This window comes from Orcinus orca, chromosome 7 (assembly GCF_937001465.1).
Source record: "Orcinus orca chromosome 7, mOrcOrc1.1, whole genome shotgun sequence".
Classification (NCBI taxonomy): domain Eukaryota; kingdom Metazoa; phylum Chordata; class Mammalia; order Artiodactyla; family Delphinidae; genus Orcinus; species Orcinus orca.
In genome coordinates, this window is record NC_064565.1 from 65,272,400 (window position 1) to 65,294,538 (window position 22,139).

General features: G+C 39.0%; 1 protein-coding gene across 1 annotated transcript in view; it reads right to left on the reverse strand.

The window, feature by feature from the left end:
• The window catches only part of PDE11A (phosphodiesterase 11A), a 420,363-nt gene that overhangs the window by 85,240 nt on the left and 312,984 nt on the right, over positions 1–22,139 (reverse strand). Inside the window, exons 11-12 of the mRNA XM_004267363.3 lie at positions 7,459–7,605; positions 7,089–7,196 (exon numbers count right to left, since the gene is read on the reverse strand). Coding sequence (XP_004267411.2) covers positions 7,089–7,196; positions 7,459–7,605 — 255 coding nt within the window. The remainder of the gene's footprint in view (positions 1–7,088; positions 7,197–7,458; positions 7,606–22,139) is intronic.

Here is a 22,139-nt window from a genome sequence, read left to right on the forward strand (position 1 = left end):
ATTTGGGTCTGCTAGGCTGAAAACAAGGCACTTCAGTCCCATTTTCAGGTCCAGACACCAGAACCTTACCAGCTGTTAGGGGACCACCAACCACCAGCACCATGTTTACATGTCTCCTTCACAAAAGCATGCGATAACAACACAAACCAGTTGTAGTCTGTCTGATTTCCACAGGAGTCGGATAGTTTTGATCAAATTTGCTTCTCTTTCTTCTCAAGATATTAGTCAATTATTGATTTGGCATTAATTAAATACTGATTTAAGTCCACAATAATCCTTTCCTTATCAAGCTCAGAGTTGGGAAGACCTTACAGTCTACACTTACGTACTTTCTTTTACAACCAGAAGCTCCTGAAGGCACTTATTATCAAATTGCAAAACCTAAGTCATGTTTTGGACACAACTTGTCTCTGATTCTCAAATGATATTGCAAATGCTTGTAAGTCTCAGAATGGCAAGGCAGCAAAACTGGTACAAGTATGTATGTTTGAGTAGATGATGCATGAATTATAAAAAATGAATTGATTGTAATCAATTTTATTTAGTTATTTTTTAACCACCTCCTTGACTTAATTTTTAACCTACTTGTTACCCTAATTTTATAAAATCATCTATTTTGTAAAGTTAAAAGCATATGAAAAATAGAATTCTGTATTGAGCCCCCATGTACTCATTACCTAACTTCAGGAGGAAGCCATGTTCCGCTGTCTTGTTTCAGCTACCTCTTCACATGCACGGTTTTGTTTGTTTGCTAGAATATTTCAAGGCAAACCTCTGGCATCTGTCAATACTCTTTATTTCATTCCCAAGAGGTCTTGATGTGGTCAAATAAAAATCGGTCAATATATCTGTGCTCTCATATTTCGATAAAATGTGTGAAAACAAATACAAACAGTAAAAGGAAAATTTCAGAGTAACTATCTTAAGACTTTAAAAATTGAGGTTTTTCCTTCAATTTAGATAATACAAAAAACAAAGCTACATGTATGTAGCATGCATACTGTATTTCAAAAAGAGACAAAAGAAAAACCATATTAGATTCTTAAGGACTCAGTTTGTAATACTAAGAATATATGCGCTTTATGATTTTTTGGATAAAGATAGCATGTTTTTTCATGTTTAGAAATATGGTTTATATTTTATGATAAATTGTGAGTGAATTGAATACAACATGCGGTGTGTGAGCACAGAAAATGAAGCACATCACCTGGTGCACATTAATTGTGCAGACAGACTGTCCTCTCCAAGTGCCACAAAAAAGCGAGGTTGATGAATTTCAAGAATATGAGGCCTCTTCAAAACTTACCCAAATTTTTATTACACATCATTGAGCTAAAATTAAACATGAGACTAGTGAAAAAAAACTTAAAAGTTCCCAGCTTGACACCCTTAGGTGCCAAGTTTCAGCCTCAAGAAGGTGCCGCTACTAAGTCATAAACCATGAAAAATGACTGGGGCTCTACTCCTGGGTCTCCCTGACCTGGAGGATTTGGCTGGCATCATAAAATACAGAGTGACAGATTAAGCAGTTTACCAACACCGTAAAAATCTCAGGAATAAATTCACTGTAATCAAAAATCCTATATTGTAACTAGGCAGCCCCAGCCCTGAAACCACATACATTTCCTGACAAGCCTGTGTCCATGGACAAGAGCTTATATTCTCCCCGAAACAACGGCACAATTATGTTCATACACTTTTACAGTTTATGTGTCCTAAGAAAAATACTCAGCTCTGGCTGATGGTGCGGGAGAATTTATTTTCACTAGAAAGGGAATGACCCATAACTCACGAATGGCAGCGCTTAAAGTGAGTTATGGAGGGTACTCTCCTGTGTGAGGAAATGGATTGCATTATCCTTCTGCCCAATTGTTTGTTTGATTATTAGCACACCAGGTTCTTAAGTATGTGCGGCTTTGCCTTTTTCCTTTTGTAAAATAAGTGTGGAAAAAGGGAATGTCAGCTAGAAGCATGGGGTACCTCACTGGAGCTCTGAGAGGTGGCCAGAGAGAATAAAAATAGAACCCTTCTTAAATGATTAAAAGCCAGAGTCTTAAATGTAATTTAAACACAGTATTCAAATTGATTAGCTCCATAGTGCCCAGTGCTGGTATTCTGCAAAAGCATTAAAAATCACTCCTTTCCTAAATTAAAAATTTGCCTTCTTTGAAGTTACATTGGAATTCAAGATATACCTACATGATGATTAAAGAATTGGTATTTCTTACATACAGATTTTATTGTATTATTCTGATAATGCTGCTATTTATTTTAAAGTAAATATAACTAGTTACTACTTACAAGGAAATGCGATGTAAAGTGATGTTTGATGATAATAAATACGATTATTGTTTGTTACTTTGTTACTGTGAGTTACAGAACAAGACCGCAGATCTCTTTGTACCTTCCAACGTTAGGATCTACAAAGAAACTAGATTTCCGTCAAGATTAGGATCCTGGTTATTGAGCAAAAATATTTTATTTGAAAATTCAACTGGTTCTGTCCTTCTCTGGGTTGGAAGGGGAGGGAGAATTACAACTGTACTTCTAAGATCTCCTTCCAGAAGGAATTTTCTACCTCAAAAATCAAGGACTTCAATGCAAACGGCAGACAGAGGACAGCACATTATCCTCAAGCTAGTGAACAGGAAGGATTTTTCTTCCTAAACGTCCCTTCTGCTCTGTAGTTTGAATTATCAATAAAACGACTTGGCTTATCTCTGAAAATAACCTTGTTGACAACCCAAATATGGACTTAAACGCGCTACCTCCACATTTAAGATTTAAGAAGCCCCCAGTAAATGTCAGGAAGTGTCAATGTGTTTGCTGCAATACTTGGTTATTATTAGTGTTTAACTGCAATTCCCAACCAGCACCAGGCCGCCAGCACCACCATAAATTTTAATGTGATCATGTGCTCATCTCTTTTCATATCCAGTGAATTCTACAAGATCATAATATTCTATATGAACCCTAGCTGAACCTTAGTGTGATAGGAAGAAAGAACAAGATTTCTAGCAATGATAGCTGTTCATCATTTTATAGTTTTTTGAAAAACTGGACACTGAGCAGCACGGGTCCCTGAATAATATGACCCTAAACTGAATCCACTCATTCAGTGAATCTTTATTGAGCCCTACAGGATACTGGGCATGGCCCAAAGTGCTAATGAGTACATTTATGGGATAGTGAAGAATACTGACTCTTAAGGAAACCTGTTTTTCCCCCTGGAAAATCTGTCAGAGCTCATACATCATTTATAAAACCGAAAAATGCCCCTGCAACCTTGGCATCACCACATGCCTTTTTATTTGACAGAATACAAACAAAAGCGTGGTCGGTTCCTGTATCTGGTCTACATTGTGCATGTAAGAAATGTGCTTATCGTCTTTCACTATGTATGTGCTTGCTGGAATATTTATTCTACAAGCTTCTATAAATAAAGAAAATTTGTATAATTATTCTTGATCTATCTGCAGTTTTTATTCCCTGTTTTAACCACAAATAGTAACTGGCACTGCAGACTGCATTTATCCAAGGAATTAAAAATATTTGGTAAATTTTAACTACCTAAATATCTCTTTAGAAGCAAAGAATAAGATTGAAGCTTTCATTTTAATATTTGGAATTTCAGGCCAGACGCTTGTAATAATTTAATAAGTCATTAACAGGATTCCCAGTGAACTAAATTTCCACCGTTTATACATCAAATTGCCTATCTTACAATGCAGTTTGTTCTTTTTCTTTTTAATTTCTAAAGGAACAAAACCTCTTTGTTACCTAGACATGAGGTGGAATACTTTTGCAAAACATGATTCTGAATGAATGAATTCACTCATTCATGAATAACTTTATATTCTGTGTCTGAAATTATTTTAGGGTTAAAGGTTGGGAAGCCGGTTCTTATATGTATAATTTGCTCTGTTGTACATCGTGTCATAGTTTGCTCATCAATGACACACAAATGTGCATCTTCCCATTCCCAGAGACAATGGGCTTGGAAAAATACACACCCACAGATGTTAGACACATGGAGAGTGCCATACTATTCACACTAATAGCTCTGCGGGCAAGGAGGCAGCCCTAATACAGGTCCATCTTGATAGGAGGGGCTCTTTTCGGCACACTGGCTTTGTTGGTGTCTCTTTTAAGAAAAGAGTGTGGCGTGTGTGTCTCAGTACTTCTTGTCTTAGAAGAAAAGAAGCATTTTCAGGGAATGTTGGTAAGGTTTCCGCCCCCCCACCCTTCTTTCCAGGCAACTGGCTGGGAAACTTTGCCTTGGAGTGCCATCTAGAGGAAAATTTCGTGCACATGCGCCATGCTTTCTTGGCTTTGTGACTCAGGCTGAATGGATGAATCCAGGGGTTAATGTATGATGATATTTTACTTTCATTTTATGGTTCTAACTCAACACATGCAAATGGAATATGGGATAACTAGAATGTAAATAAAATCACTGATGAGAACAAAACAGTGAAAGACCCTAACAGTCTTCAGGAGTACCTGAAGCATTAGTGCCCGCTCATGGAGAAAAGTAGGTTATCATTTTGCCTACTTTGCCTACTGAGGTCGTATTCCAGAAGTTAGAATTGATGAGGGAATTAAGTTCACTTTTTCTTCCCTGATCAAGTAATATTTGTTATTTCTATAATTACTTTCTTAGTGAAAAAATTCTGATTGACCAGGCTGCCCATGGTCAAGTTGGAGAGGAGACTGCTTGTGTTAGGGACAAACAAAAGTTGACATTTTCAACCTACTGTAACCCTTAGTCAAGTTCAGCAACATTTAATGAGCAGAAAATAATATCTTTTCCAGATGTGGCTATTCTATTCAATGTGAGGGAGAAAAAAATAACATTCACCAATGTATTTTCCCCAAAGTCATGTTTTTATTTTGCAACCTCTGCCCACCCTACTCCCCAGCCCCACCCCCGGCCAGGAGAACTTTAAGAGTGAATTCTTCTCTTTTTCAGCTAGTATTAATACGAAAACAAACCCAGACTTTCTCAAACAGTGATACTCTTCAAGGTTGCTGAGCGGACTTGCAAAAACAACTATACCCTTGAAATATTTTGGCAGTAAGAGTACCTCCATTGTGGTTGACATAGTTTGAGAGTTCTGCTGTCTTCAATTTCTCGAAAAGGATCAAGATTGTCCATATTGTGGAAACATTTACCGAAGAAAACTGGGTGTGGATTCCATTTTCTTCTAAGTGTCCAGCTGACCCCGAAGCTCTTGCCAGCTTTCCCCATCCCAACTATTTTAAGGCTTGTCGTAAAATCTATTTCTGCTTTTGACATCTTCAATCCTTTGTTGAACAAGGTTCCCGCTTACTTATTTTGGGAATTCACCACAAATCCATATGTTTTCCAAAATAACAGGTTAATAATTTCTTTATTAAATGTCCTCTGTGAGCCATGTACATAAACTCTACACACAGAAAGTTATTCCTTGTCTACTGAGATCTGATATGGAAAAGCAAGACGAAAGCGTTTTTGTTTTTGTTTTTTTCATGTAATTTTGGCACTTCAGCAATTAAGGCTCACAGCTCAAAGCATCTTCCTTCCTCACTTGGCTGCTTTCATGGTGTATGTTACAGCGAGATGGGGCCAGTTCAGTTTTTCCAGGTTATTCTCCTTGCTCCTTAAGCAGTTAAGGACCCAAAAAACAAGTCCTTCAGTATAACAATGAAGACATTTTGGTCTCATCTTATGCTACATGTGCATTTGAGTTCAAGTCAATCCAACACAAATTTGTTGAAAACCTACCAAGTACATGATTGAGTATAGGGTGCCGGTGATGCTCTCAACAGATAGATTAATTAAGATTATTGCAAGAACAACAAATTATCTCTTTAGCCTCAAGCTGCTTACTTTATAGGAGAATGAGAGATCTTTAACTTAAAATACACAGCAGAAAGAAAGATGTGTTGTACTAGACACGGTGCAGAGAAGTAAGTAATTACTGATGATTGCTGATGATTACTGAAATTATTGATGATTAATGGAAAGCAAAGACTTCAAGGGAAAACTGGCATTAGATCAATGCCTTTTAAAGAATGAGTAAAATTTTAGTAGGTAGAGAAGTGGGCAGAACATTTCATGAGGAAGGAATGGAAGTCTTCCTTCATGTGGACCAAAGGAAAATGTCATTTGGAGTTCCTTCTTTTGGGTTTAAATTTTAATCTGGGTGCAAAGATGTAAGGTATTTGGATTTATGTTATGAGAATCCAAAATAGGTCTCCTCTTTTTTGTGTGTGTGGTAAATATGTTTACACACACACATATGGGCACATATATATGTATATATCACCAGGAGGCCAAAGAAACCAATATATTTAAGCCAGAGACCATTTTACTTGATGATAACTTAACAGTGTAAGTGCAAATAAAACCAAAACAAGCCTTATTTTTTGCCAGCAAATGGAGGTGAATATAGGATTTTGTTTCAGTCTTTGCCACAAACATTTCCTTTTAGATTAAATTCCAAGGCTTACGTCTGGCCAGCTGCCCTGGCTGTCTCCATTAAAACAGACTGGCCACCTTAACTGAGTTACGGCACCTGGAGCAAAGGTTTGAAGCCTAGTGTACCCCTAAACCCTGAGAGCATTCACTCCTACTCCTTCCTTCCCCGGGGCCTCCTTGGACCTTCTCTCAGATAAGCATCTCTCAGGATTCCCGTGTCCCTGGGTGTAATGTTCACACACCCCTTCTTTGGCTTTCTACCAGCCTAGAAAGTCTTATCCAGTGGATCTCTTTGTTTAGTCATTCATCCCCATATCCTCTGCAAAAAGATTGCTTTGAAAATCCAAGCATTTCTTTTGTTAAAAAAAACAGTTTCCCAAGATAAAACATTAAAAAGAGACTAAAGCAATCATTCCAAGACTACACCTGCTTCAAGCTGTCAGAGATCTTACAGCCTTAAAGCTCAGAGATCATTGTGAAATATATACTCCCATCACCAGGGTAGGTAACTTCCAAAATAAAATAAGTCACAGGGCAATTTGTCAGAGAAATGGGAACGTGAAGGGGAAGCCTGTAGGTCCTCACAAATGACAGATGACCTTCCATCGTCACCGAACACACTTACAGTTAACATTGCGAACATCAGCTGGCACACGTTGAAGGCATGTCTCCAGTTGTGGTATAGAACCATCCGATAATTTTTCCTTACTGTCAGAAGCCACCTACACAGTGTCTGAAATGGGAAGGGAAAGGTTATGTCAGGAAGTTGTATGTATCTCCAGTGGACCATTACCAAAATGATGTCTTCTGTCTGAGTAATCCTCAACCATTGAAGTCCTGCCACAAGCATCTCACAGGATTCTCACGGTAATCCCACCAGGTGTGCAGGGAAAGTATTAACTTCCCCAATTTGTATTCGGGAAACCTGAGGCTCAAAGTGGCTACCATATTGTTCCAGGTGCACTCCTGGGATCGCCCATGACAGAACATCATACCTCATAGTCGATTTTAAATTTCTGTACCATCCCCAGCTCCATGAACATCCGAAGAGCAGCCGTGATCATGGTGTCAACATCGAGAGAAAAGTCATCAAAATGTATGTCGTTGATGGCAAGTTCTGACACCAAAGGGATGTTGGCTGCCTACAAAAGCAGAAGACATAAGTCAAGCCAAGTTCACCAGCTTTCCCAAACCCTTCATCTTGCTCTCCTCTCCTACTTATCAGATGTGCCACATAAATCAGACCTGACCTGCACTTACACTCTGATACAGCTAAAGTCTGAGCTGGAAATGTCTTTTGTTTCTGAACCGCTAATGCCCCAAGCAAATGAAGGGGGTAGGGGAGAGGGAAGCTAATCTGAAGAAAAAATATACACACTGGATCTAGTCTGCAGAATTTAGAATACAAAGCAGTCTAGTTTACTGAAACGGCAGTCATACAGTATATTCTGATGCATATTACAGAGCACTAAACACAAGAAACATCTGGGCAGCCAGCAGCTGTGAATTTTAATTGCCACTATTCAGGAGAAGGACATGGGAATACACCACTTTGCCTTGTTTCTTACATCCTTATATCCTGTAGCTGTGTACTTGCTCTTTGTTACACACATGTTCTGTATATTCAGAAAGATGGAAAGGATCAGACAGCACATTTCTAGTGCAAAATGTGTTTCTTAATAGGATAGAGATGTTTGCAGCATATGTTTCATTGAAGGAATAAATTTGCAATATAGTTTAGTGACATTCTATAAAAACATCACAACATAATTATAATACTGGTCGTACATATTCAGTGTTTTCAAAACACTCACTCATGTTAAGCAGCTGTCAGTCAGTTGCCCTACACAAACTTAAAGGGCATAAAAAGTCTTGGGGAATAATTATTTTTGCTGGTTTCATTGGGCCACTCTTGATAAGGGAATCATTTCTATGTTTTCAGATTATCAGGGACCATTCTGTATTCATATTCCTAGTCTATTCACTGGGTGTAAACTACCCAAGGAGTAATTTATGCCCTGGGACCGCTTTGGCCGAGCAATGAAATCCAACTCTGCTCACTCTAAGCATCCCAGAAACCACTGAATCAATCCTTGTTTCTCAGCCCCATGCTCCTCCATAAGAGCAAACACCTCTAGGCTAAAATCCAAACACTGGTTATTCACCACAACATGGAAGAACAATGAACAAATACATACATTATGGGACAATTTGCCTGCTATTCTGCTGATTGTTTATTTTTGTTAACAATTAATCAGCTTATCTTTCAGTGAATCATTTTACTATATTAACATATTTGTAGAATCCAGCTCCTTGGAATGAAAAAGGTGAGGCTTGTGAAATTCAAACACAGTGGTGGTAGAAATAGTCTTTGTGTGTAGGTGTCCTTATTTGGAGTTCCTGGCCTCATGCTAAGCACTCTAACACCTTGCTTTTTGCTTTAAGAATAATTTAAAATCAGGGACTTCCCTGGTGGTCCAGACACAGACACACACACACACACACACACACACACACACACACACACACACACACACACACACACACACACACACACACACACATTAGCAGAACTCTTCCAGTACCAAAATTTTCCCTTACCTAGAGGCAACCACGTTCAAATCATCTAGATACACTTTTTTGGGTATTTGGCAAAGTAAGGTGCTTGTGATTTAATTTTTAAATTATTTTCTGATTTAAGCACTATCTACTGACTTCTCCCCATTGAAGATGAAGATGAAGCTGTCTTACACTGTACCTGTCAACCTCTGCTACCTCATACACTATCCCTTCTCACTCCCCAGTATAATAATATAATAACTTTGTTTAGAGAAATATTCAGGGTTTATACTATAATGACTCTGTAAAAGATATTCATAGCTAAGTCATGCAATTTAGTATGATTACTTTTCCTTTCCTCGACAGCATTTTGTATTCTCAGAGTTAATAACTGTCTTCCTTAATGTGCGCTTAGTTTTCTCCATCCTTATCACTAATTCAACCTCGAAACTCTCTACCAATTATCTAAACCTCATCTGAAAATATTCAGATACTTTGGGTATTCCATCAGTTTTATGAAGAAATCTCTGTTGGAACTTTCTGAACTGCAATCTGGACTGGCAGTCTTCTCAGCCTGGTATATAGCTTTCATTCTAGATGTTTCTTCAACATAATTTTGGGGGTGTCTTCATCTCTCTTTTATTTCTGTATCCCACATCTTTCTCTTTTCTGGCTCTGTCCTTATTTTGGTGAGACATGTCTTCCAATAGCTTCCCAAGAAAAGGTGTGTGTGCTGGGTAAATTTATGAGAGCTTGCATGTCTGAAATGTCTTCATATTATTGTCACATTTGATTGATAGTTTGTCTAGATATCAATTTCTAGGTTGGAAATCATGCCATTAGAATTTTTAAGGCATTCTCTATTAGCTTTAGATGTTACTTTTGACAAGTCAGAAGCTATTGTGAATCCATTACCTTTGAAAATGACTCCTCCTCCCTCTCTGTTTTTGTAGGATCTTCTTTTTGCTTCCAGAGTTCTGAAATATCATGAAAATGTGCCTAGGTGTGAGTTTATTTTTAATCATAATCCTAGGTACCTGGTGTGCCCTTTAATCTGGAAAATCATGTCCTTTAATTCTAGGAAAAATTGAAAAATGAACTCTTTGATCATTTCTTCCCTTCTTTCCTTTTCTGGAATTCCCATTATTTGACCTTTGGACTGTTTTTTTTTTTCTCTGTTTCCTCCTATATTTCATTTCTTTTCTTTTTTCTCTACTTTCTAGGAAATATTCCCTCTCCTTATTCTTGATATTTTAATATCGCAGTTTTCATTTCTACGAGCTCTTCTTTTTTGTCTGGGTTTTTAAAAATTTTTTTAATAGCACCTTAATTTTGTTTCATGGATTCAATGTCTTCTCTTACCATTGTGAGGATGTTAATAATTCTATTTAACGTTTTCTTCTCCCTTCAGAGTTTACTTCACTCCCTTCATTTTGTTTTAGTTCTCTCTTTTTTATTGTGGTTAGAAAACACATAGCATAAATGTATCCTCTTAATTTTTAAGTATTGTTAACTATATTTACATTGTTGTACAACAGCTGTCTAGAACATTTTCACCTTGTGTATGAAACCCTGTACCCAATGAACAACAACTTCCCATTTCCCCCTCCCTCCTGGCAACCACCATTCTCATTTCTGTCTCTATGAATTTGACTTCTTCAGATACCTCATATAAGTGGCATCATGCAGTACTTGTCCTTTTGTGATTGGCTTATTTCACTTAGCATAATGTCTTCAGGGTTCCTCCATGTTGTACCATATGACAGTATTTCCTTCTGTTTTAAGGCTGAATATTGTTCCTTTATATGTATTCACCACAATGGTAAATACATTCTTAATCCACTCGTTGATGGTTTAGCCTCTTTCTCAATCAGCTTATCCTTCCTTAATCATTTTAATATATTTGACTGCTTTAGAGGTATTAGAAGTTTCCCCTAGCTGTGTGGTGATCTTTGGTTTTCAGCCCCCATTTAAAAATGCGCCTCTGAAAGCTTCTATTAGAGCTTCTGGGGGCTTCTCTGAAGAGGGATCTGACTGACCTGTTTCCTTGGGGAAGCTACCGATACCTGTATCTTCGGGCCTTTGCTCTTTAGCTACTCAGATTCCCCGGAGAAGAACCTTCTGGGTGTTACAGGGATGGAGATTGGAGGAGCTCAGCATTGGTATATAACTTCATTCAATCCCCTTGTTTCCAGCCTGTATTCCTATCCTCAAGCTCTGCACTGCTGTCCCCCTATCCCAAAGAGCTGCTATTATACCTGCTTCAGAGGAGAAGCCTCCAGTCTTTATGGAGTGGACGTGTGGGACGAAGGATCTGGAGATCTAACTGCTTCTTAGATTCTCCATTTTCTTGTTTACGGCCCTACCTTCATCCCTATTTCCAAAGGTACTTAATTAGCCAATTCCTGAGCTATTTGGGGGAGAGGGGTCTGTGGCATAAATCTGTTTACCTCTCAGCTTTTCCCACTTAGCTTATTTTGGCTTTCTTGGGTTTGCTGAATTAATATTCATCCGTTTTCTAGCTTTCAAAATTTTATCATGGTTAAATCCCTTCCCAATTTCTTTATCTTTGAGAATTTCTGCCTTTAAAAAAGTCCCTTTATTGTTGTTTTAGTGGGGCTTAAGGACGGAGTAAAAGAAAATGAGTGTGTTTACTCTACCATCTTTATCTAGAAATCACTGAAATTAACTTTATTAAATGGTACCTTAAATGATCAGCTTGGAGAACTCAGAGGTAATCCAGCCTTTGATTTAGCCCCTTTGTTTCTGTGTGCATGGCCTGGCTGCAACCATGTAGCCCTCTTTCTCTTGTTCTGTGTCCCCATGTGTTCACTTGTGTCATCCTGACCTAGCTTATTATGCTGTAAAAATCTCAGAGGCAGGGCTTCCCTGGTGGTGCAGTGGTTGAGAGTCCACCTGCCGATGCAGGGGACACGGGTTTGTGCCCCGGTCCGGGAAGATCCCCCATGCTGTGGAGTGGCTGGGCCCGTGACCCATGGCCGCTGAGCCTGCGCGTCCGGAGCCTGTGCTCCGCAACGGGAGAGGCCACAACAGTGAGAGGCCCGCGTATCGCAAAAAAAAAAAAAAAAATCTCAGAGGCAGATGGCATGCTTCTTTCCCTTAGGGAAGCTCCAGAATGACTCTCTACTTCCATCACATGTTTCAGGGCTTTGCATACAGAGAATGTCAGGTACTTAGAATGTTCTGTGCTTGTTGTAATTTGTTCAAATTCAAAGTCAAATACAACTGGAAAACCACTTCCCAAGAGGGTAGAAGCCTTGTCCCAGAAGACACAAGTCTTTCTGGTTTCAGGAGAGGAGTTTGGTTCTGCTTTGGCAACCCTCTTACAGCTTGTTGCCAAAGAGCAGAAATGGCGATGCAGACTGCATTGCTGCTCTCCAGGTGCCCCTGTCTTGTGGATTATTAATAGCATATTCCCTGATGCCATTATAAATCCTCTACCCTTCAAAGGCACTAAATTCACTTAATTATCTTAAAAATTAAAGAATACAGGCATTTTTTCATTATGAAATGTTAATGGAAAGGAAATAAGAACATTAGGTTGAAAAATGTAAGATGACCTCTGGTTCACCAAGACGCATCCTTATTGACCTTATCTTTTTTCCCCTACTAGGTTGAGTGATCCACAGTTAAATAATACCAGTCTATAGATCATCCTGAGCCCTGTCGTAAACCCTTGCTGACACTTGTAGATGCAGAGAAAGTTCCAAGCCTTTCAGGAATGACCATTTTCAGCTATTTTGAGAAGTATGGATAGCTTTCATCTACATTCCTGGGTTCAAGAGCAGTTTCTGGAGAAATCTATGAAGAATAAAGAGTAGTGTGTGTCCTCTGGAGGTGCACATGGAGGTCTAGTCTGCAAAAGATTTGAGAAGAGCATCCCCAAATTTCCTTGTTATAGAGCCATATGCACCCCATCTCTTCTGATAGGTAGAGAATGGGGTCACATCTTCCAAAGCTATAACTACTCTAGCCATAGGATATTAACAAAACAAATCAAAGTCAATTTCTCCAAGTGTCAGTCTTCAACTTTTAAATATTTATAAGGTACCATATCCCTAAATCAAAGAGGAGTGCTACAATCTGAAATAACTACTGAATTAATAGCCAGGAAATAACATTTGGTTAAAAAAAACCATTTACTTTATTGTAACAACAAATGAAAACACAGAATTATGAGTCCTGGAGCTAATTTGAATAATGTTCAAGAAGTGGGACTCTAGCTGTCTGGGGGTACCTGATACCCTGTGACCATTCCTCTTCTTTGTTTGGGTCTTAATATTTAAGTGGTTATCAAAGGGAGTCATAAAACTGTCTCCTCTAAAACTGAAAAGGTAGCTTTACAAAGAGGCTATAAAATGTTAAAATACTATCCTGGACCCCTTGACACAAGAGTATTACATTTTGTGATGCTCAGAAAATGGGAAGAAACAACAAAGTGGGTGGTGGTCCAGCCCTAGAAATTCAAAGAAGAACTGTGTTGTCAATCCAACCCACTCACCCACTAAGCCCTCTGGACCAAAGGATTCTGGGATGAATGAAATAATGAAGACAGGACACTGGGCTGAGGTGATGTGGAAGGGACTGCAAAGTTGTCTGTTTTGCCAGCACTGTTATAGCACTTGCTACATACATGCCAGGCACTCTTCTAGCACTTTATGTATACTAACTCATTTGATTTCCTAAGAGGGACCCTAAGAGGTAAGGAATATTCCTAATCCCATGTTATAGATGAGCCAACTGAAACAGATGATAGAAAATTTGTTCTAATTTGCATTGTTGTGATTGGCAGAGGTGGATTTGAACCTGAGGAGTCTGGTTCTAGACCCTGGCGCCTAACCACTATATTGCCTCTAAAAGCAGACCACTGCCAAGTCGAAGGGTTTCCCATGCCCGCATTATGCAGCTAACTTGGGTGCACTGTGAGCAGTGTTTGTGATTCCCAGATGACTAGCCTGTTGATCCATTTTTTATGATGGGCAGCCTGGATCCGTTTGAAGGGACAATGTTTTGGTCTGTACTTATTTGAATCCATTTGGGGAAGTCTCTAAACTTGCAACTGACTTTGGAATAAGCTCCAGTTGTTAGCTTTGTTTTGATTACTGTGAACACAGAATCAGCTAAATACTCCCAAGACTATCCTGCAAAAAATAACTTGTCCTCTGAGGGAGCAGAGGCAGACTTCAGGCAAACAACCTTAGCTCAGACTCATCAGCAGAGCATTGATGGGACTCTAATATCACCCTTGGCTGGACAGGATAACTTAGTAAAATAAGGGAAGCAGCAAGCAGGTGATACAGTGGGGTGAGCAGGGAGATGAGGGATCCTTCTGTCTGGATGGGATTCTGTGAAGGTTTCTCTTGTATATTTGGGACACAGCTGAGATATGCTTAAAACACACACGCACTCAGGCTTTAGAGGGACTAGCAGTACTACAAGTAACTAGTCGTTTAGATAGCACACAGGCCCCTGTCCAGTAGGGAAGGGTGAAATTTTAACTAATTTCTATTCTTCCTCAAGAAGGGAGGACACAGGTCCTGCTGAATCTCAGTACAAGTTTGCTTACCTGCACCAACTTCCGAACGGGGAAAACTAGGATACTTAGGTGGCTCACAGATTTATCCACGACATGTGAAACATGGGAAAGATAGAGAATTCCAAAAAGAGGCAGCAATAAAGCTTCAGTAGTGCACCGTCAGCTGACCAAGAATATGCTGGCCCAGCACATTCCCAGGCTCCACCAGCTCTCTCAATCTACACACAACACAGAAGCTGCAAAAGGCTGGGAAGCCACCTGGTGGCGTGTGTGGCAGTGATGTGAAGATCTGAGTCCTCCTCGTGTTCTTGGGGTCAGGCATACAACAATGCCATAATCAACCTCTGCAGTTCATGGGCTAGATTTATATACAGAAGCAGTAAAACTTGGAAGCTAAGAGTTAATATAAATGTCTAAGAACTGTGAAGAAATATTTTTAAAAAAGAATTATTAGGCCTTATTCTATCTCATATTAAAATAAATAATAAACATGGTATATGTTTTTATGTTAAAACTTAGACTTTATCCCTTTAATTCAGCCGATACCATTTTTACCATGTCACTCCCTCTTTAAATGCCTTTAAGGACTCATTGTGGCTTGCTGAATGAAGTAAAATTCCTTAGCTTGGTATCCAAGGCACTTCATAAACTGGTTCTACATTGCCCATCCTGTGTTACCATCTTCTAGTCTTCCATGGATGCATCAGGATGGGCAATTTATTATCCTTTTTCTCATCTCCCCCTCTATGGTTGCAGATTATTCTACCCCTCCACCCACAGGATTTGACTTCTTCCTTACTCTGCCAATTGAAATTCAAGTCCCATTTTCTGTACAAGCTCATTCCCATTCATTCATCCATTCCTTCTTATTTTTTTTTAACATCTTTATTGGAGTATAACTGCTTTACAATGATGTGTTAGTTTCTGCTGTATAACAAAGTGAACGAACTATACGTATACATATATCCCCATATGCCCTCCCTCTTGCGTCTTCCTCCCACCCTCCCGATCCCACCCCTCTAGGTGGACAAAAAGCACCGAGCTGATCTCCCTGTGCTATGCGGCTGCTTTCCACTAGCTATCTATTTTACATTTGGTAGTGTATATATGTCCATGCCAATCTCTCACTTCGTCCCAGCTTACCCTTCCCCAACCGTGTGTTCTCAAGTCCATTCTCTACATCTGTGTCTTTATTCCTGTCCTGCCCCTAGGTTCTTCAGAACCATTTTTTTTTTTTAGATTCCATATATATGTATTAGTATATGGTATTTGTTTTTCTCTTTCTGACTTACTTCACTCTGTATGACAGTCTCTAGGTCCATCCACCTCACTACAACTAACTCAATTTCATTTCTTTTTATGGCTGAGTAATATTCCACTGTATATATGTGCCACATCTTCTTTATCCATTCATCTGTCGATGGACACTTAGGTTGCTTCCATGTCCTGGCTATTATAAATAGAGATGCAATAACATTGTGGTACATGACTCTTTTTGAATTATGGTTTTCTCAGGGTATATGCCCAGTAGTGGGACTGTTGAGTCATATGGTAGTTCTATTTTTAGTTTTTCAAGGAAATTCAATACTGTTCTCCACAGTGACTGTATCAATTTACATTCCCACCAACACTGCAAGAGGGTTCCCTTTTGTCCACACCCTCTCCAGCATTTATTGTTTGTAGATTTTTTGATGATGGCCATTCTGACTGGTGTGAGGTGATACCTCATTCTCATTGTAGTTTTAATTTGCATTTCTCTAATGATTGGTGATGTTGAGCATCCTTTCAGGTGTTTGTTGGCAAACTGTATATCTTCTTTGAAGAAATGTCTATTTAGATCTTCAGCCCATTTTTGGATTGGGTTGTTTGTTTCTTTGATATTGGGCTGCATGAGTAGCTTGTATATTTTGGAGATTAATCCTTTGTCAGTTGCTTCATTTGCAAATATTTTCTCCCACTCTGAGGGCTGTCTTTTCATTTTGTTTATGGTTTCCTTTGCTCTGCAAAAGCTTTTAAGTTTCATTAGGTCCCATTTGTTTATTTTTCTTTTTATTTCCATTTCTCTAGGAGGTGGGTCAAATAGGATCTTGCTGTGATTTATGGTATAGAGTGTTCTGCCTATATTTTCCTCTAAGGGTTTTATAGTCTCTGGCCTTACATTTAGGTCATTAATCCATTTTGAGTTTATTTTTGTGTATGGTGTTAGGGAGTGTTCAAATTTCATTCTTTTCCATGTAGCTGTCCAGTTTTCTCAGCACCACTTATTGAAGAGGCTGTCTTTTCTCCATTGTATATTCTTGCCTCCTTTAACAAAGATAAGGTGACCATATGTGTGTGGGTTTACCTCTGGGCTTTCTCTGCTGTTCTATTGATCTCTATTTCTGTTTTTGTGTCAGCACCATACTGTCTTGGTTACTGTAGCTTTGTAGTATACTCTGAAGGCAGGGAGCCTGATTCTGTTTTTCTTTCTCAAGGTTGCTTTGGTTATTCAGGGTCTTTTGTGTTTCCATAAAAATTGTGAAATTTTTTGTTCTATTCTGTGAAAAAGGCCACTGGTAGTTTGATAGGGATTGCAATGAATCTGTAGATTGCTTGGGGTAGTATAGTCATTTTCACAATGTTGATTCTTCCCATCCAAGAACATGGTATATCTCTCCATCTGTCTGTATCATCTTTAATTTATTTTATCAGTGTCTTATAGTATTCTACATACAGGTCTTTTGTCTCCTTAGGTAGGTTTATTCCTAGGTATTTTATTCTTTTTGTTGCAGTGGTAAATGGGAGTGTTTCCTTAATTTCTCTTTCAGATTTTTCATCATTAGTGTATAGGAATGCAAGAGATTTCTGTGCATTAAATTTGTTTCCTGCTACTTTACCAAATTCATTGATTAGCTCTAGTAGTTTTCTGGTAGCATCTTTAGGATTCTCTATGTATAGTATCATGTCATCTGCAAATAGTGACAGTTTTACTTCTTCTCTTCTGATTTGGATTCCTTTAATTTCTTTTTCTTCTCTAATTGCTGTGGCTAAAACTTCCAAAACTATGTTGAATAATAGTGGTGAGAGTTGGCAACCTTGTCTTGTTCCTGATCTTAGTGGAAATGGTTCCAGTTTTTCACCATTGAGAATGATGTTGGCTGTGGGTTTGTCATATATGGCCTATATTATGTTGAGGTAAGTTCTCTCTATGCCTACTTTCTGGAGGGTTTTTATCATAAATGGGTGCTGAATTTTGTGGGAAGCTTTTTCTGCATCTATTAAGATGGTCATATGGTTTTTATTCTTCAGTTTGTTAATATGGTGTATCACATTGATTGATTTGCATATATTAAAGAATCTTTGCATTCCTGGGATACTGGTATATGATCCTTTTAATGGGCTATTGGATTCTGTTTGCTAGTATTTTGTTGAGGATTTTTGCATCTATGTTCATCAGTGATATTGGCCTGTAGTTTTCTTTTTTTGTGACATCTTTGTCTGGTTTGGGGATCAGGGCGATGGTGGCGTCATAGAATGAGTTTGGGAGTGTTCCTCCCTCAACTACATTTTGGAGGAGGTTGAGAAGGATAGGTGTTAGCTCTTCTGTAAATGTTTGATAGAATTCACCTGTGAAGCCACCTGGTCCCGGGCTTTTGTTTGTTGGAAGATTTTTTTTTTTGTGGTACACAGGCCTCTCACTGTTGTGGCCACTCCCGTTGCGGAGCACAGGCTCTGGACACGCAGGCTCAGCTGCCATGGCTCACGGGCCTAGCCGCTCTGTGGCATGTGGGATCTTCCCAGACCGCGGCACAAACCCGTGTCCCCTGCATCGGCAGGTGGACTCTCAACCACTACGCCACCAGGGAAGCCCATGTTGGAAGATTTTTAATCACAGTTTCAATTTCAGTGCTTGTGATTGGTCTGTTTATATTTCCTATTTCTTCCTGGTTCAGTATCGGAAGTTTGTGTTTTTCTAAGAATTCGTCCATTTCTTCCAGGTTGTCCATTTTATTGGCACATAGCTGCTTGTAGTAATCTCTTATGATCCATTGTATTTCTGCAGTGTCAGTTGTTACTTTTGGGGTGTCTGTGACCTTATTATGATTTTAGGCAGCCTCTCTGTTAATGGGTGGGGTTGTGTTTCTGTCTTGCTAGTTGTTTGGCATGGGGTGTCCAGCACTGTAGCTTGCTGGTCATTGAGTGGAGCTGGTCTTAGCATTGAGATGGAGATCTCTGGGAGAACTCTCGCCGATTGTTATTATCTGGGGCCAGGAGGTCTCTGGTGGTCCAGTGTCCTGAACTCGGTTCTCCCTCCTCAGAGATTCAGGCCTGACACCCGGCCAGAGCACCAAGACCCTGTCAGCCACACAGTGTCAGTCGCCATGGTCCGGCCCCGAGATTGCAGGGCCTATTCATTCTTTCTTATCCTACAGTGACCTTTTCCTTCTCTGCAGTTGTATAGATCACTGTAATATTTATAATCACTTTATAATGTAGGGTTTTCAAATATACCCCTAGAGTAGGAATTAGGTCCCTGAATCAGCTAGGTGGATTGGCTCGAATGTGTTTATGTGTGATTTGGGGAGAGGGGTCCATAGCTTTTTTCTGACTCCTCTGTAGTTCAACACAGGTTCTTAGCTGGACACAATTCCCAGATGATCCTTATATGCACTCATGTTTGAGAAGAACTTCACGAGAGGCTGTTTGCTCCTAGGGTCTTGGTACCTATTAATACCTAAGCTTCCCATGGAATGGCAAATCTTCCCATTATAGGGCTAACCAAGTCAAAGGGCATTTTATATATTTGTCTTTTTTAAGTGCATAAACGCAAGGAAGATTAGTAGTCAATAATCTCTATATTGAAAAAGAGAGGAACGTGTAAAGAAATGCAAGCTTCTAAGTACAATATTTCCCCTCTCTTACTAAACTTTAATTATTCTCAATTATTGCTTAATTCACTTTGGTTTTCTAGGCTTGAGTAGACCTATTACTTTGATCCCCTTAATAGGAGAGTGAAAATTCTATCATCTCTTCACATGTGATTTTCAGGAATTTCACCAGAAGTTAAAAATCTTATGGCCTTTCCTTTCCTTTTGCTTGAGCTATTCTGGTGAAACAATCTTATCTGTAACTGTTTCCTATTAATCTCAGAAACTGCCTTTGTTATCCTTCATGCAGCAACATAACCTTCATGAGAAAACATGATTCTCACATATTTTTCTTGTCATGGTGAGAACCAAAAGAAAAAGAAACATCATAGTGACTACCTCCTTTTGAAATAGAGAAACTTTCTCTTACGTGAACTGTCTTTTCAACCCTGGCTCTTGGATAGTTCTAATATGCTCTCATTATTTATGTTTATCAAAGAAACAGTTCTCATTAGAAGCACTGAAAATTTAAATGCTGCATTTCAACAGAAACAGGTCATTTCAAAAGAGATTTTCCTTTTTCCCGGTATATAACATTTAAAATAAAATTAGAAAACCATTTGGTACAAGTTTTTAAAAGAAAGGTATCCAGTGTTTCTTCTTTAACACATGCAGTTGATGTAATATTTGATTATATATTTCCATGTTTTCTCTAGTTTCTTTATGAAAGAAGATTATTTAAAAGAAGGATTATAAGATTAATCCACCTTGCATTGTGTATATTACAATGATCTTAAAGGCAGTGTGTAAGGTAAGTAGAACCATCCTTGAGAGATGATGATGATGTGTTGAATCTTTAATTTAAAATGGCTGTTCATCAAGCCTATGATTCCTAAGTGAGGTCGGTATTCTGAAGTAATTTTTCTTTGAAAAAATGTTTCTGTTATGAAAGTTTACTGCTTTCTTATTAAAGTTTACTCAACATGGTATATCAAAGTGTTGTTTTGTTGTTGCTAGCAGTAGTGATATATACATAATCTGTTTTGTCCCAAAAAAGGTTTAATGTGGATTTCAAAGATCCAAGCAATAACAGGGAATAAAAGAAAGTAAAAATAGGCCAGAAAGACAAATCAAAGGGAAACTAAGGAGAGGAATGTAAAACATGATCAGAAGTGAAGTTACTAGACAAAATGCATGCTGCAGCATCAATGCATTTGTAAGGATAGCCAAATTTGTCTGTGAGCTTCCTAGTAACCATTACAAAGAGAATCTGATATATTAGATGATTTACAGTGTTCGTAAGATTAAAGAAAAGCAAGGGCAAAGGAAACCCACAGAGACACAGCTATGCTATCTCTGAGTCTAGAGAGAAATGTCTTTTGTGTTTTTCAGGGAAAAATTTCCCAAACCAGTGATTCCCAAAGTTGTACACCAGACCAACTACATCAACATCATCTGGGAACTTGTTAGAAAGGCAAATTCTGAATCAGAAATTCTATTTGTGTTTAACAAGCTGGTGCCCATTAACAACTGAGAACCATTGTTCTAAACATTATCCTCACCACAAGCACTCAGAGCTGGGGTGGCTTTGGGTGGTGTGCAAATTTGGGGGATGGAAGGCAGAGTATAAGGGGTTCTCCAAGGAACTTAAAAACCACAGACTGATGAGGGTTTTCTGTGCAATTCTTCTGAATTTTTCTATGTTTGAAATTTTTCATAATAAAATATTGGGAAAAAATAATTCACTGCTAACAAGGGATGAAACATCAAACTAACAGTGCTATCCTTCCAGAGAAAGGTTTGACTCTATCAGGGATTTGTGCAGTGATGTTACTAAGACGTATGGTTTAAATTTTTCTAGTAAGTGTTTTCTCTTGAAGCTGTTTATTAAATTTACCTTGTACTTGCCTAGAACACTCTTCACAACAGTTATGGTCTCTAATCCTACCTCCGGTTCCTACTTGCTAAGTGGCTGTGGGCAAGAAACTGAAGTAAGCCTTGATTGAGCGTTCTCTGTGTAGACAATACTACTACTACTTTGTATGGTTGTTGTGAGGCATAAATGAAATAACACACATAGAGTCTAGCATGGGGCTTCCCTGGTGGTGCAGTGGTTAAGAATCTGCCTGCCAATGCAGGGGACATGGGTTCAAGCCCTGGTCCGGGAAGATCCCACATGCCGCGGAGCAACTAAGCCTGTGCGTCACAACTACTGAGCCTGTGCTCTAGAGCCCGTGAGCCACAACTACTGAGCCTGCATGCCACAACTACTGAAGCCTGCGCGCCGAGAGCCCGTGCTCCGCAACAAGAGAAGCCACTGCAATGAGAAGCCCGCACACCACAACGAAGAGCAGCCCCCGCTCACTGCAACTAGAGAAAGACCGCGCGCATAAACAAAGACCCAACACGGCCAAAGATAAATAAATAAATATATAAAAATTAAAAACAAAAAAGAGTCTAGCATGGTGCTCAGAAACAGGAAACACTAAATCATACTGACTGTTATAATAATTATGGTTGTTTTTGGCATGTTGTTGTTACACTTCTTATTATTTTTATACTGATATCAGCCTCAGAGAAGGAAAGGGTGGACATAAAAGATTTCCATGACTAGGCCATGAGGAATCAACTCTATCCACTCCCTTTGGAGACCTCTACATTTAATTCAACTTAAGTTAACACACATGTATTGCATGCCTAATTCTACAACAGG